Source organism: Stegostoma tigrinum, chromosome 23, assembly GCF_030684315.1.
Source record: "Stegostoma tigrinum isolate sSteTig4 chromosome 23, sSteTig4.hap1, whole genome shotgun sequence".
NCBI lineage: Eukaryota > Metazoa > Chordata > Chondrichthyes > Orectolobiformes > Stegostomatidae > Stegostoma > Stegostoma tigrinum.
Window position 1 is genome coordinate 24,934,737 of NC_081376.1, and position 12,882 is coordinate 24,947,618.

Below are 12,882 nucleotides of genomic sequence, written 5' to 3' on the forward strand. Positions count from 1 at the left end.
AGGCATCACATTGGTGCTACACAAGAGCTGGGTTGCTCAGTCACTTGTTTGACAACCCCAGTGGGAGTCATCACTTAGGTTTGTGTGTGCTTCAGTTTGTAACTCATTGCAGGGGACAGAAGAGAGTATGTGAGAAGGTTGACAGGGCTGAGATTGGTGTAGTGGAAGACTGACCATGCCTCTGGCTGTACAAATTCTTGTGTTTTGATGGAATGGAAAATTGAGCTCAATGTTAAGTGTACTTCCACCCCACCACCACCCCACATCTCAGAAAGAGGTGGTGTAAGCCAGAGGGGCCATAAGAATACATTCTGTTGGTTGTGTTCTTGTCGTGTGTTGTAACTTCACTGAGCAGCTGTTCTTCATCCACTTGGAATGATTTCTGTCTTTTTCCAGTATTTTGAAGATTGATTACTTCAGCATCACCTACCTACTGCTGGAGAAACTGGTAAGGAGATTGTTTGTTTGTTTGTTTGTTTGTTTAACTCTGAGAGTGAGTTCTTGGAGCACCCTCTCCACCAAACCTAAATAACCAGAGACTCAACTCCAAAAACATCAAGCCTCCATTATGTTTGAGAATCTCCAATCCATTATGTGTAAGTCTTCAATTGCCAGAGCTTTTGAGTACCCTCATCATATGTAAGCCACTAAACCCTGAGCACATTTCCTGTGCTGTGTCCTTGCCCAACCCCTTTGCCATAACCCCAACCTCATGCTCATTGTCCAGCCACAACTGGGAACTCATTGTGTGCTGAATCAGGGCAATGGTCAGGTTTATTCTTCCTGGAATGTGGGGACTGGTCTCCCTCAATCAGCTTCTGAATGACCAGTTTAATTGCAGCACTTCATCAGAACATCTTAGTTGCTGATAGGTCTCTCCCTCATTGCAGTGTCCTCAATTTGGTGGTAAGAGTGAATCCAAGACTGTATGCAGGATTACCTACTTATCATGGATCTAAGTGGAATTGTCTTCTCCCCACTCCTGAACCCAGGATTTGTGATTGTTGCCTCAAACTATTTCCTTAAAACTGTCTGCTTGGTGCAGGTTGCAGATGATGTTCTCACGCTGATGGAGGAACTGGGGACAACCATGGAACTGGAGAGGTCACAAATGACCCAACAGATGGGGGAGACTCTGTTTGAGCTGTACTTATCACTTAAAGAGCTGAAACAATTCAAGGAGTACCTTCAATTAAAGTGAGTCAACAGAAGCTAGAATTACTCACCTTAAGGTAGCCCAAGAGAATGGAATTAGGACATCAGACACTGAGCAGGAATTATCAGGAGTGACCAAAGGTAAAGTTGAAGTGATGGGTTATGTAGCAATGGAAAGAGGAATGGAGACCTTAAAAAATTAAGACCAGCCCTGGTACCTTGTGACAATTACTTCAAACTCCGAATTTAACAGCTGAGACCGGAAGAACTTGCAAGTGTGGATACAGCTGGGTGTTGATTTGAGCAATTCTCTGTACAACAACTTGGTTTCTAAAACCAATGTACTGGATTGACCTGAGCAAAGAACAAAATTTTACAGCACAGAAAAAGGCCAGTCAATCCAGTGTGCCTTTGTTTGGTAGAGCTGTTTAGAGCCAATTTCCCACTCCATTGCTTTTGTCCTGTTGATGCCGACTTTGACAAGGTGGCCTCCAAAATGTAGACTTTCTTCCTCAACCCAGGATTCCCCAGCACAGTAGTGGACAGTGCCCTCAGGCAGGTGCGACCCATCTCCTGCACTTTAGCCCTCAGCCTCTCTCTTCCCTCCCACATAGGGTCACCGATGTTCTCACCTACCATCCCACAAGCATCCACATCCAGAGGATCATTGCTGCCATTTCCACTACCTCCAGCAGGATGTTCCCACCAGACACATATTTCCCTTCCCCTCCCTTGTCAGCCTTCTGTCAGGACCATTCCCTCTGGGACACCCTGGTCCACTCTTCCTTCACTCCCAACACCTCCTGTGTCCCCACAACCATGTGGCACTTGCCCCTGCAACCGCAGAACATGTAAAACCTGTCTGTTTACTTCCTCCCTCCTCGGTATCCTAGGGTCCAAGTACACCTTTCAGGTGAAGCAGCAATATACCTGGACTTCACTCAATCTGGCCTACTGCATTCGCTGCTCACAATGTGGTGTCCTCTACATTGGGGAAACGAAACGTAGGCTGGATACCCACTTTGCAGAACATCTATGTCCTGTCTGCCACTTCAAAACATCACCTTATTACCTGGCCAACATCTCTCTCTCTCTGGTTTGCTGCAATGCTCCAATGAAGCTCAATACAAGTTGGAAGAAGAGCACCTCATTTTCTGCTTGAGAACTCTCCAGCCTTCTGGACTTGATATTGAGTTCAACAATTTTAGGGCTTGAGGCACCTTCTCGCATGTCCTTACCCCAACCCACCAGCCTTGTTATCACATAGTCTGCTATTAAACACACCCCATTGTTAGCCACTAATAGTCCCCATTAATAGCTATTCATTCTCTGAGGCTAATCATTATCCACTCCTTTGTCTGCATAACTTCTTCTTTCTCCTTAGGCTCTATCTCCACTTATTGTTTAGTCTTTACCCCTTCACCACTCTACCTTCTGCATTAAAAAAAACATTTTCTTGGCTACCATGAGTTCTGAGGAAGGGTCACTGGACTCAAAATGTTAATTCTGATGCTGCCAGACCTGCTAAGCTTTTTCAGCAATTTTAATTTTTGTTTCTATTTCCGGTATCTGCAGTTCTTGCGGTTTTAATTCCACATTTTTATTTGCTTTTCCTTATAGCCCTGCCAGTTTTTTCCTTGCAGTTATTTATCCAATATCTTTTTAAATGCTAAGTTTGAGTTTGCATCCACCATCTTTCAGGCAATGCATTCCAGTTGAGAAGAACTCACTGTGTAAAGCAGTATTTCTTCTTAGAAACATTGAAAATAGTCACAGAAGTTGGCTATTTGGCCCTTTGAGCCTGCTCCACCATTCAATTTGATTACAGCTCATCATGCAATTCAGTACCCTGTTCCTGCTTTCACCCCACTCCACCCTTTGATCCCTTTAGCCCTCAGAACTGCATCTATTTCCTTCTGGAAAACATTGAATATTTTGGCCTCAATCTCCTTCTGTGGTGGGGAATTCCACAGGCTCACCACTCTCTGGGTGAAGAAATTTCTCATTGTCTGTTCTAAAGGGTCTACCTCACCAGGAGCTGAAAGTCCAGTACTGACGGCAGAGTTGCACATTTTGAGCAGATATTAAATGCAGATTCTGTTTTCCTTTGTAATAGGAAGAATTGGTCTAACACAGGATCCCATCGAGCAGGGAGTGATCTAGCACAATGGATCCCATAAATCTAGGAATGATCTGATACACTGAATCCTTTAAGTAGTGAGTGGTCTAACACATTCAATCCCGTGGCCAGGGAGTGGTCTAACCACCTGATCCTACTGTGACTCTAAATCTGTTTTGTTTCCCATCCCCTCCAGGGACTCGCAACTTCTGGCGCTCTCAAATTTCCACGATTGGTTTCAAATGTCCATTAACAAGTGGCTCCAAATTGTTTACGAAAAATCATGTGAACGTGTTACAAGGGCAGTGTCAGTGGATCAGGTAAATAGCCCAAGCAATCTCTGTTGCCAGTTGAGCATGTTGACAAGTTGCAGGCTCATTCTCCATGAAACTCTTCTATTTAGGCATTATCCTTAATTGTACTGTAGTGAAGTAATTGATACAGTGAGGAGACAAGGCTGAATACTTGGGTCAGTTAATTTAACTCACGAAAATGTCTTGTATTAAATGTGTGCGGATACAGATCATGAGAGGGGATGTTTTACAGAGGATGTTGAGTAACCTTTTCTCAGAATGGTATCTCTAAGTTGACAATAGTGGTGAATGTTTGTGCATTTATTTAACCTCCAGTTCGAACCTGTTGACACATTGTCGAAGCACAGCAGTTCGGCTGTCGATGTAGTGACTTGTTTCACTCAGATCAAGAGCTTCTGGCTGCAGTTGGCCTGGCCTGATCCCATGGGGGCATTTGTCTTTGTAACAAAAATTACAGACGTGAGTATCAGCACAATCCTCGCAATTATTGCAGCTTTCTGAAAAGATATTGTTCCTCGAAGGAGCCTCAGCAAGTATATTGGCCCTGTTCTCATCTGACTTCTAATGAGCCCTGCAGTCAGTGCAGAGGCTTGTGAGTGAGTGGAAATCAGAGGGCAGGTGTTGAGCTTCTGGTTACACAGCCAGATTTACATAGAGTCATAGAGCATGGAAACTGACCCTTCAGCCCAACTAGTGACTGCCAACGATGTTCCCAGACCAAACTAGTCCCACTTGCCTGTGCTTGCTATAACCCTCCAGACGTTTTCTATTTTCTAAATGTTTTTTAAACGTTGCAACTGTACCTGCATCCATCACTTTCTCTGGCAGTTCATTCCACACATGAACTACTCTCTGTGTAAAAAAAAAGTTCCGCCTCAGTTCCTTTATAAAACTTTCTCCTCTTACCGTAAGAATATGCCCCCTACTTTTGAACTCCCTTGCTATTAAAGACCCTTGCTATTATCTAACTATGCACCTCATGATTTTATAAATTTCTATAACGTCACCCATCAAACTTCCACACTGCAGTGAAAAAAGTCCCAGCCTATCTTTACAACTCAAAGTCTCCATTTCTGGCAACATCCTGGTAAATCTTTTCTGAACCTTCTCCAATTTATTAATATCCTTCCAATAGCAGGGTGATCAGAGCTGTACACAGTACTCCAGAACAGGCCTCACCAACATCCTGTACAATCTCAACACGATGTCCCAATTCCTATGCTCAAAGATCTGAGAAATGAAGACAAGTATGTAAAGACATCTTCTTAATCACCCTGTCCACCTGAGACACAAATTTCAAGGAAGCATGTACCTGAACCCCTAGGTGTATGTTCTACAAAACTAACCCAGGGCCATACCATTAATTGTATAAGTCCTGCTTTAATTAATTTACCAAAATGCATTTATCCAAATTAAATTCCATCTGCCACTCCTCAGCCCATTGACCCAATTGGTCAAGATCTCTTTCCAATCTTAGATAATCTTCATTGTCCATTTCGATTTCATGGCTCTTTAGTGCCTCTCACCCCTGGATAGCTGGCTAGAGGACAACCTGCATGGAACCTTTCTCCTTTCATTTTGATTTGCTTTTTCCTCCACAAAGTGACCAGGATATTTTCAGTTTTAGATACGTTATATTTAGCCAAATTGTGTTGATATTTAATTTATGAACAATTCAGGTTGTGTGATGAGTATGTGTGTCATCAGCACTGTAAGAGTAGTTGCAGTATCCAGTTTAAATGTCCTGCAACTTTTATTCCCAGGATCAATAGATATTTCAATGGTTTCTTCTAGGATATTTGTAATGCAGCTGTGATGTACTCAGAAAAGGTGAGACAGAAAGCAGATGATCAGAAGAAAATTACACAACAGGTGAGTTCTGAGGAATCCTCATGAACAGTACATATTATAGCCAATTGTGGTCACAGAATCCAGATAGGTTCCCATTCAGTCAAACTTCTTCCCATTCACTCCTATTGTACAGAAGCCCAGTGCACCAAATCTCTTCCCATTCAGTCTTAATATCAAGTATTTCAATAAACTAAATATCTTCCCATTCACTTATATAGAATGCCAATGTGCTAAGTATCATTCCATTTAGTCTCATTGAAAATCCTAATGAACCAACTCCAAAGTGTGCATCTTTTGTCATGGCCTGGTTCCATGCCCAGAGGTAGTCTGATTTATAAACTTAATTTATGGTCAGATTGACAGGATTCCACGGCAGGCTGGTCCGAAGTCTGATCCATAATCCCATAGAGGGAGAGGCTCTGCTCCTGGGAGTTGTTCGATCTCAGACCTAACTAGGGGTTCTGATCCGGTGCAAGTCCAATTCCAGCGTAAGGGTGGTCTGAATTTAAAACCCAAGGATCTATGTACAATGAGGAGCCAGGAGTAAGCATTTTTAATCTGCAAACAGTACTGCTAAAAGCACTAATCTTCATTCTAAGGCTGCCCTCAACTCCTTTCAGTTGCTGGGCTTCCTGAAACCTGGAAAATGTAACTGGGATTAAACCTGAAAGTATATTGAACAAAGAATGCTTCTTTACTCCAGTTTTCAAGTGGTGTTTGAAAATGTCCTTTAAGTATTTGGATAAATATCTGGCTGCCAGATTAAGTCATGGGACAGCGAATTATTGGATAGAACACTGCAATTCTTCCCAGTGGTACATTGAATAGATTTGCTGCTGTCAGCCATGACGTTAGACTAAAAACGAGCAATTCCATTCCATCAACTTCAAAGGGGGAAAAAAAATCACTGCAGATCTAGTTCCTGCCAGTTGTCTCCAAAGTCTTTCACCGCCTTTGGAAAATTGACATGAATGGCATCACTTCTGATACTCCAGGGTCATGCTTGTGACAAGACTTGTGCTCATTTCATCAATTCTGTTACATAATGTTTTCTATCATCTTTGCTATTTGTTCTTCCACCCTGTCATGGTGGCTTTCTATCTATGCCCTCAGCTGTGCATTGCACTGAATAACATTCAGCATGTACACACGTACACCTGGAAGCTGCCGAAGGAATTAGATTGGCAGGGAGTGGAAGGTTCCATGGAGCGGCTCTGTGGGCTGGAAGGGAAGCAGCAGGTGCAGAGAGCACTGGGTACCCAAATACAAAGCATTGATGCAGGCATGCAGCGGCAGTCTAATTATATGATCAACCAACTCGTGGAGAAGGTAATTACAGCATGTACTGAGGGTTTTGCGCATAGCAATGGAATTTGAGTTCCATTTGGATGGCAATACTCTGGGCAAGACTGGTATTGATCGTGGGAATGGGGTTATCTATGCTCTCTGATGGAGATCAGTTTGCTTCGGTGAGATTCAGCCTTTTCCAAGATTGGTCCTGTATCTACACAATCCAATGATCTGAATGATTTTCAGGAGGGCAGGAAGCACATTGATGGCAAATGCATATAATTCCAAGCCTCCAGTCTAGTACTAAATTATTTCCTGGGTTTGGCTTTTTACAGATGGTCACTGACTTGCGAAAATACATTCAGCACATCAGTCTGTCACCAGACTCCATCCAGCCTGATGAGGTAGGTGCCTTGGAGAAAGTTATATACAGGATTTGGGAATCATCACAACAATTGGTACTGAGAAGGATCAAATCCATAGCAAGATCTCAGTGAATTTCAACACTGCAAGGCTTGGAATGACTAACTAGGATAGGCTTGGGTTTGATCTGTAACCAGTAGTGATCTTTTAAGAAGAGGAGGGATATCCATTTCCCTGGGTCCAGAGGGAAGAATAGAACAGGATTCTAATGGATTTTGCCCATTTATTTGTCACTATTGGATGAGAATATCATGGTGATACTCTCACTCTTGAATAGCTCAGTGTTGCACATGGTTAGAGCTACATATAAAATGTACATGATCAGTTTAATCGAGACATATGATACCATTTGTTGTTAACAAAACCTCCAGGGAGGAATGACACCGATTGGGAACATCCTGTGAAATATTTTTAGTCGGGTTTTTTTTGACAGTGTAAATCACATGTGTTCAATAACAACTGTTTCTGTATTGCAGGCTGTCTGTCCTCTTATGAAGTTCTTAGATGACAATCTAATAATCCTGAGCGAATGGTTGGTGATGGAGAATCTCAGAAAGTAAGTTCGGACAGGTCAAAGATCACTGAAATTCAATCTAGTGACAGAAAGATGGATAAAGTGCAAAAGAGGTCACCAGCTTCAGATGGAACTAAAATTACAGATAAGCCTTAAGTAGTCCTGATGTGGTTGCAAGTTGCATTGTATAATTGAACAGGACCAACATCTCACTTGGCCTTAAGTTCCGTCTCTTGTAGGACCTGTGCTACAAAGACTCCTTACTTTATAGGCTTGAGTTTTAGCCATATGTAACCAGCACTGTGCTGGCTCTGCATGAATTTGATGCAACAGTATAGAGTTAGTTTTACTCTGTAAACTAATTTACACTTTACCTCTCTAGAAGTATCTGAATTACTAATTTAGAGACGGCTTTACATCTAATCCATCCCATATCTGCCTTGAGAGTATTTAATTGGATAGAGGTAACCTTACCCTATACTTAAGCTTTGCTGTACAAATATCATCAACTCACTCCAAAACAAAATGAAACCCTGAACTCACTAATATGCTACCATCTCAGGACCAATTTCCATATCTACTTTTCTTAAGAACTCCATGCTCAAATCCCTTCAGTTGGGTTTATGTCCCTACCAACATTTACCAGAATTGTGCTTATGAAAGTCACAATAACATCTCATGCATCAATAACAAAGGTTAATTAGCCACCCTCATTGTCATCAATCTTTCTACAGGCTTTGACACAGCTGACAACATCAGTTCCCCTTATGGTCATCCAACCAAGTAGCACTGCTTTCACATGGTTCCATTCTTATCCACCTAATTAGACAAGCATATGGACGTACATGGAATAGTGTAGGTTAGATGGGCTTGAGATTGGTATGACAGGTTGGCACAACATCGAGGGCCGAAGGGCCTGTACTGTGCTGTAATGTTCTATGTTCTAATTGTAGCTTGTAATGGTTTTTCTTTCTGTTCTTGCACTTTTTTTTGGTGTGGCTCAAAAGTCAATCCATTGCCCTGTTCTTTTTCTCATCTACATGTATCCCCCCGCAGACATTATCAGAAGTGTGTTGGATTTGACTTTCATGTTAATAACACCCAGTTCTATCTTACCAGGACCTCACGTGACTCTCACTTAGCTTATCACACTTGTTGTCTGGCATTGGTATTGGATGAACAGAGATTCCTCAAAATAAATACTGGGAAGACCGAAGCCGTTGGTATTTTGATATCTGCTTCAAACTCTATTCCTACACCTTCCCCCTCTCTGACCACTGTCGGGGCTGAGCCAGACTAATTGCAAACACGGGACCCTATTTTTGATCCTGGGGAGGAAACACGGAAATGGGATGTTTGGTAGCAGGATTCCCTGGGAGGTAACAGCGTGATCCTGAAACAAGAGCAGAAGCTGCTGGTTGTAACTGTGCCTCCCTGCATTGTCTATCTATTTCATTTTAACAGTAAAACAAATGAAACCACAACATCCCTCCTGCTCTCATCCTCACATCCCCTCTCTTCTTCACATCTATCCATTGCCGTCCCATGCCAGCTTATAAACTCCATGACCTATTATGCCGTCTACACATTCCCCAGGATCTCAGACCTCCAAACTACCCTCTGCCAATCTACACCCTCCAACCTGACTTCCATACTCTCTATATCCCTGTACTTACCACCATGACTCTAAATAGCCCTAATATTAATCTGTACCCCTGTATTCACCATTTTGGCCCCTTATGCCAACTTAGTGCCCGTGCGCTCCATCCACCACCTTTTGCTTTTTCATCAACCATACCAACTTGTCCAGAATACTTCAAGACCCACGCACAAAGAATACTAAATTTCTAGGTGTGTATAACAGTCTCTACTTTACTGAGAAAAACACTCACATTCAAAAAAACACAACTACATTTACATTTCTTCACCTCAATAATGCCTTGTAAAAGCAAATATTTCATTTGATCGCAAGAAGCTGTGTTATTCACTGGCTCACATCTTTACAACCACTTGAAATTGAAGACACCCCACTGTAATATTTAATCCTTGTAAAATCAGTAATGCAACACAAATCCAGTAATGGAAATCCTCAGGCTTATATAGTTCTCTTGACCATTCTTTGACAGTTTTACACATCCTTACTAATTAGAGAGATCTTTGATGGCTTGAAATATGTTTACTGGTTTGACAATTCAAAAGGGTTTATGCACCTTTCAGGCAGACTCATCCATTATTACCAATCCCAAAGGGTGACCAACCCCCAACCCCCAGTACTCCAAGGGAACCTGACTACCCCTAACTACTATACCTGAAACCATCTTCCCACCCCAAGGTGTCCTGAGATCATATCTACAGGAGTACCTCGGTTCTCAAAAGGTACAACCGGAATATCCAGAGTAAATTTATTGAAATAGACTTGCTTTTATCTGGTTTGTTCCGCATAGTTGTATTCCAGACAGCAAGGATACCAAGATGGGATTTGAATGGAGAATACTGATCACTTAAATAGCCAGCTGTCTCAGTAAACTGTGACTGTGGGAACTTGGGTTGTGCCCCAAACCACCTCCCATGAAAAGTAGAAATGGTGCATTGGAGATGGAACTTGTGTTTGGCAGGAAGTGAGAAACTCTCAATTGTGATAACAGTCTGAGCCTTTGTGTCATGTTTAGCCCCTGAGATAAACTTGCAGAAATAGATAAGTCATCACTAGTTCTACCAATTTCTAGCTCTGCAGCATCAATGGACCCTACCCCTGTCTCAGCTCATCTGCTGCTGAACTCTCACCCTTTGTTAACCCTAGACTTGACCATTCCAGTGCATTCCCAAACAGCCTCCCCAGTTCTATCCATCTTAGGTCATTCAGAACTTTGTTTAGTTCTAATACAACAGAAAATTCTGTAAATTCTCAGCAATTTTTAACAGCATCTATAGAGAGAGAGGTTGTGGTCTTGAATTAGAATGCTTTCATGTATTCTTTGGCCATCTGCCTTAATATCATCTCACATATTCTGTCAGATTTTGCCTTTCAACACTTCTATGAAATATCTCGGGATGTAAATTACATTCAAGATACAGTATAAATACATGCTGTTGTACCTTCCCAGTGAATATTTGATGAGTCAGCTTGGAGCGAAATTTACTCCATGTCTAACTCAAGTTGTACCTCCCCATAAGTGTTGGATGGAACTGTATACAGATGGCTTTCCTTTGCATCCATAGTGTACATGGTTTTATTGGACAGAATAGAGGAGGATTTATCTTGTATTTAACATAAGCTATGCCTTTGTGTAAAGTTCCTCATCGAGTATGTGGAGAAGCCTAATACTCATGCTGAATCTGGTTTGTCACTGTTGAATTAAGTACAAGCATTACAAGCAGCTTCAAGGGAAGAGAATTCATTTTGATAATTTCAGAATGAAAATTGTGTTATGTGTCACTTTACTCCTGCAGCTCAGTGTTCACAACCTCCCCTGACTTCACTTCCAATAACTCTTCTGTCTTTCTCAAGGATATTGAGTGCTTTGTGGACACTCTTGTTGGATTTGATCATTGAGGCATTGGCTATAAATACTGGAATGTCTGCTGAATTCTACGAGCGATTTCACTTCACACTGGAGGTTAGAACAAAGGGGCAAAGGGCATGGTTATCAGTCACCGCATTATAACTCTATGCACTTTGTGCTTATAATTCCAATGCTTTGCCTGATTTTATTCATTCTATGACATCCTATAATAAAAGTAAAACACTGTGGATGCTGGAGATCTGAAAAAACAGAATGCTGGAGAAACTCAGCAGGTCTGGCAGGATCTGTGGAGAGAGAAACTGAGTTAATGTTTTGAGTCTGGTGTGACTCTTCTTCAAATCTGAAACATTTACTCAGTTTCTCTTTCTAGAAATGCTTCCAGCATTCCCTGTTTCTAGCACATCCTATCCTGACTCCATTTGTGGTGACTTAACATTCAATAATGGAGGGGGAACAAGTTAAATATAATTGGTGGTCTCCCCATCAGTAATCTCTCTCTCTCCTCGTGCAGAGTCTTCCAGACCTGTGTCATGTCTTGCTATGAGGAGCCTCCCAATCTCGTCATGCAGCATTTAATCCCACATCTTCAGCCTCACTTTAAAATGTTGCTGCTTTATCTAAAAACCTTCTCCCTCACACAAATTCCATCACTGACTGTGGGTTTAAGCCAAAGGATGTTGGTTGTGCTAGTTAAATCATTGTTTAGCTAGTTACTCATCATTCCTGCTGATGCTTTCAATTTGATTACGTGACTTGTGTTCTATTGTACCCTAATTCACAAGAACTACAAAAAGTGAAGCAAAACCTTGCATGTTTAGAAATAAAAGAACTCCTATTGATACAAAGCCACGCTAAGATTCCCACCCTCCTATTCCCAGTCTGTCCCTTTTTATATCATGCAGAACCACGACAGGTTGTCATTTATCCTGGATGTCTCAAAGGACTTCACTCTTGTTCAACAAGAATTATGTTCAGTAACCACAATCTGTAACTGAAGAGGATGGAATGTTGGTCAGTACATTAGGAGAACTCTGATTTTCCTTAAAGTAGTCTTTTTGGGCCTTTACACCAATTTGAACTTTCCTTAATATCCTGGACATCTGAGAGCAACGTTTTCTCAGTAGTTGAAGGATCAGCATAGACTATAGGCTTAATTGGGGCAGGAATGTCACCAATTAAGTCAGAGAGTGGCTCAGAAAACAGTCAAGAACCCAGTCCTCCCCAGCAAAGGATTTAAATTATGCATTATCAAAGTTTGTTCTTAACTTATGTTCACTGAATTAGTTCATTCAAGTTTCCAAGGAATCAAAGGTGTTAGGTTCGTGTAACTAATTTGATCACATCTTCAGTAGTAGTCTCCAACTGTTTTGTAAACTGGTTAATATTATGTTTAGACATTTTTGCATTTCTGGAATTTTGAATTCTGTTTCTATTTAGGCTCTTGTGGTGTTTTTCCACGCAGAGGGACAGGGATTGCCACTTGATAGCTTGCAGAATGACAAGTACAAGGTAAAAAGAAGTGATTGCACACTCACTACTAACATGATTCCTGGGATCTTCTAGAAAGTATTTAACCAAAGTTTAGAAAGTTATGGGGACATCAAATGAATGTTCAAAGGTGAATAGCAAAAGATTCTTTTCAGTGAGTCATTAACAGGAGAAACCTCAAGATTTGAGCTGGAAGGGTAATTG

General features: G+C 41.6%; 1 protein-coding gene across 2 annotated transcripts in view; it reads left to right on the forward strand.

The window, feature by feature from the left end:
* baiap3 (BAI1 associated protein 3) overlaps positions 1–12,882 on the forward strand; it is a 91,056-nt gene that overhangs the window by 70,145 nt on the left and 8,029 nt on the right. For both annotated transcript variants that reach the window (XM_048551853.2, XM_048551855.2), the window contains 10 exons: positions 397–448; positions 1,046–1,197; positions 3,471–3,594; positions 3,904–4,047; positions 5,383–5,460; positions 6,553–6,768; positions 7,065–7,133; positions 7,629–7,708; positions 11,175–11,283; positions 12,628–12,699. In XM_048551853.2, coding sequence (XP_048407810.1) covers positions 397–448; positions 1,046–1,197; positions 3,471–3,594; positions 3,904–4,047; positions 5,383–5,460; positions 6,553–6,768; positions 7,065–7,133; positions 7,629–7,708; positions 11,175–11,283; positions 12,628–12,699 — 1,096 coding nt within the window. The remainder of the gene's footprint in view (positions 1–396; positions 449–1,045; positions 1,198–3,470; positions 3,595–3,903; positions 4,048–5,382; positions 5,461–6,552; positions 6,769–7,064; positions 7,134–7,628; positions 7,709–11,174; positions 11,284–12,627; positions 12,700–12,882) is intronic.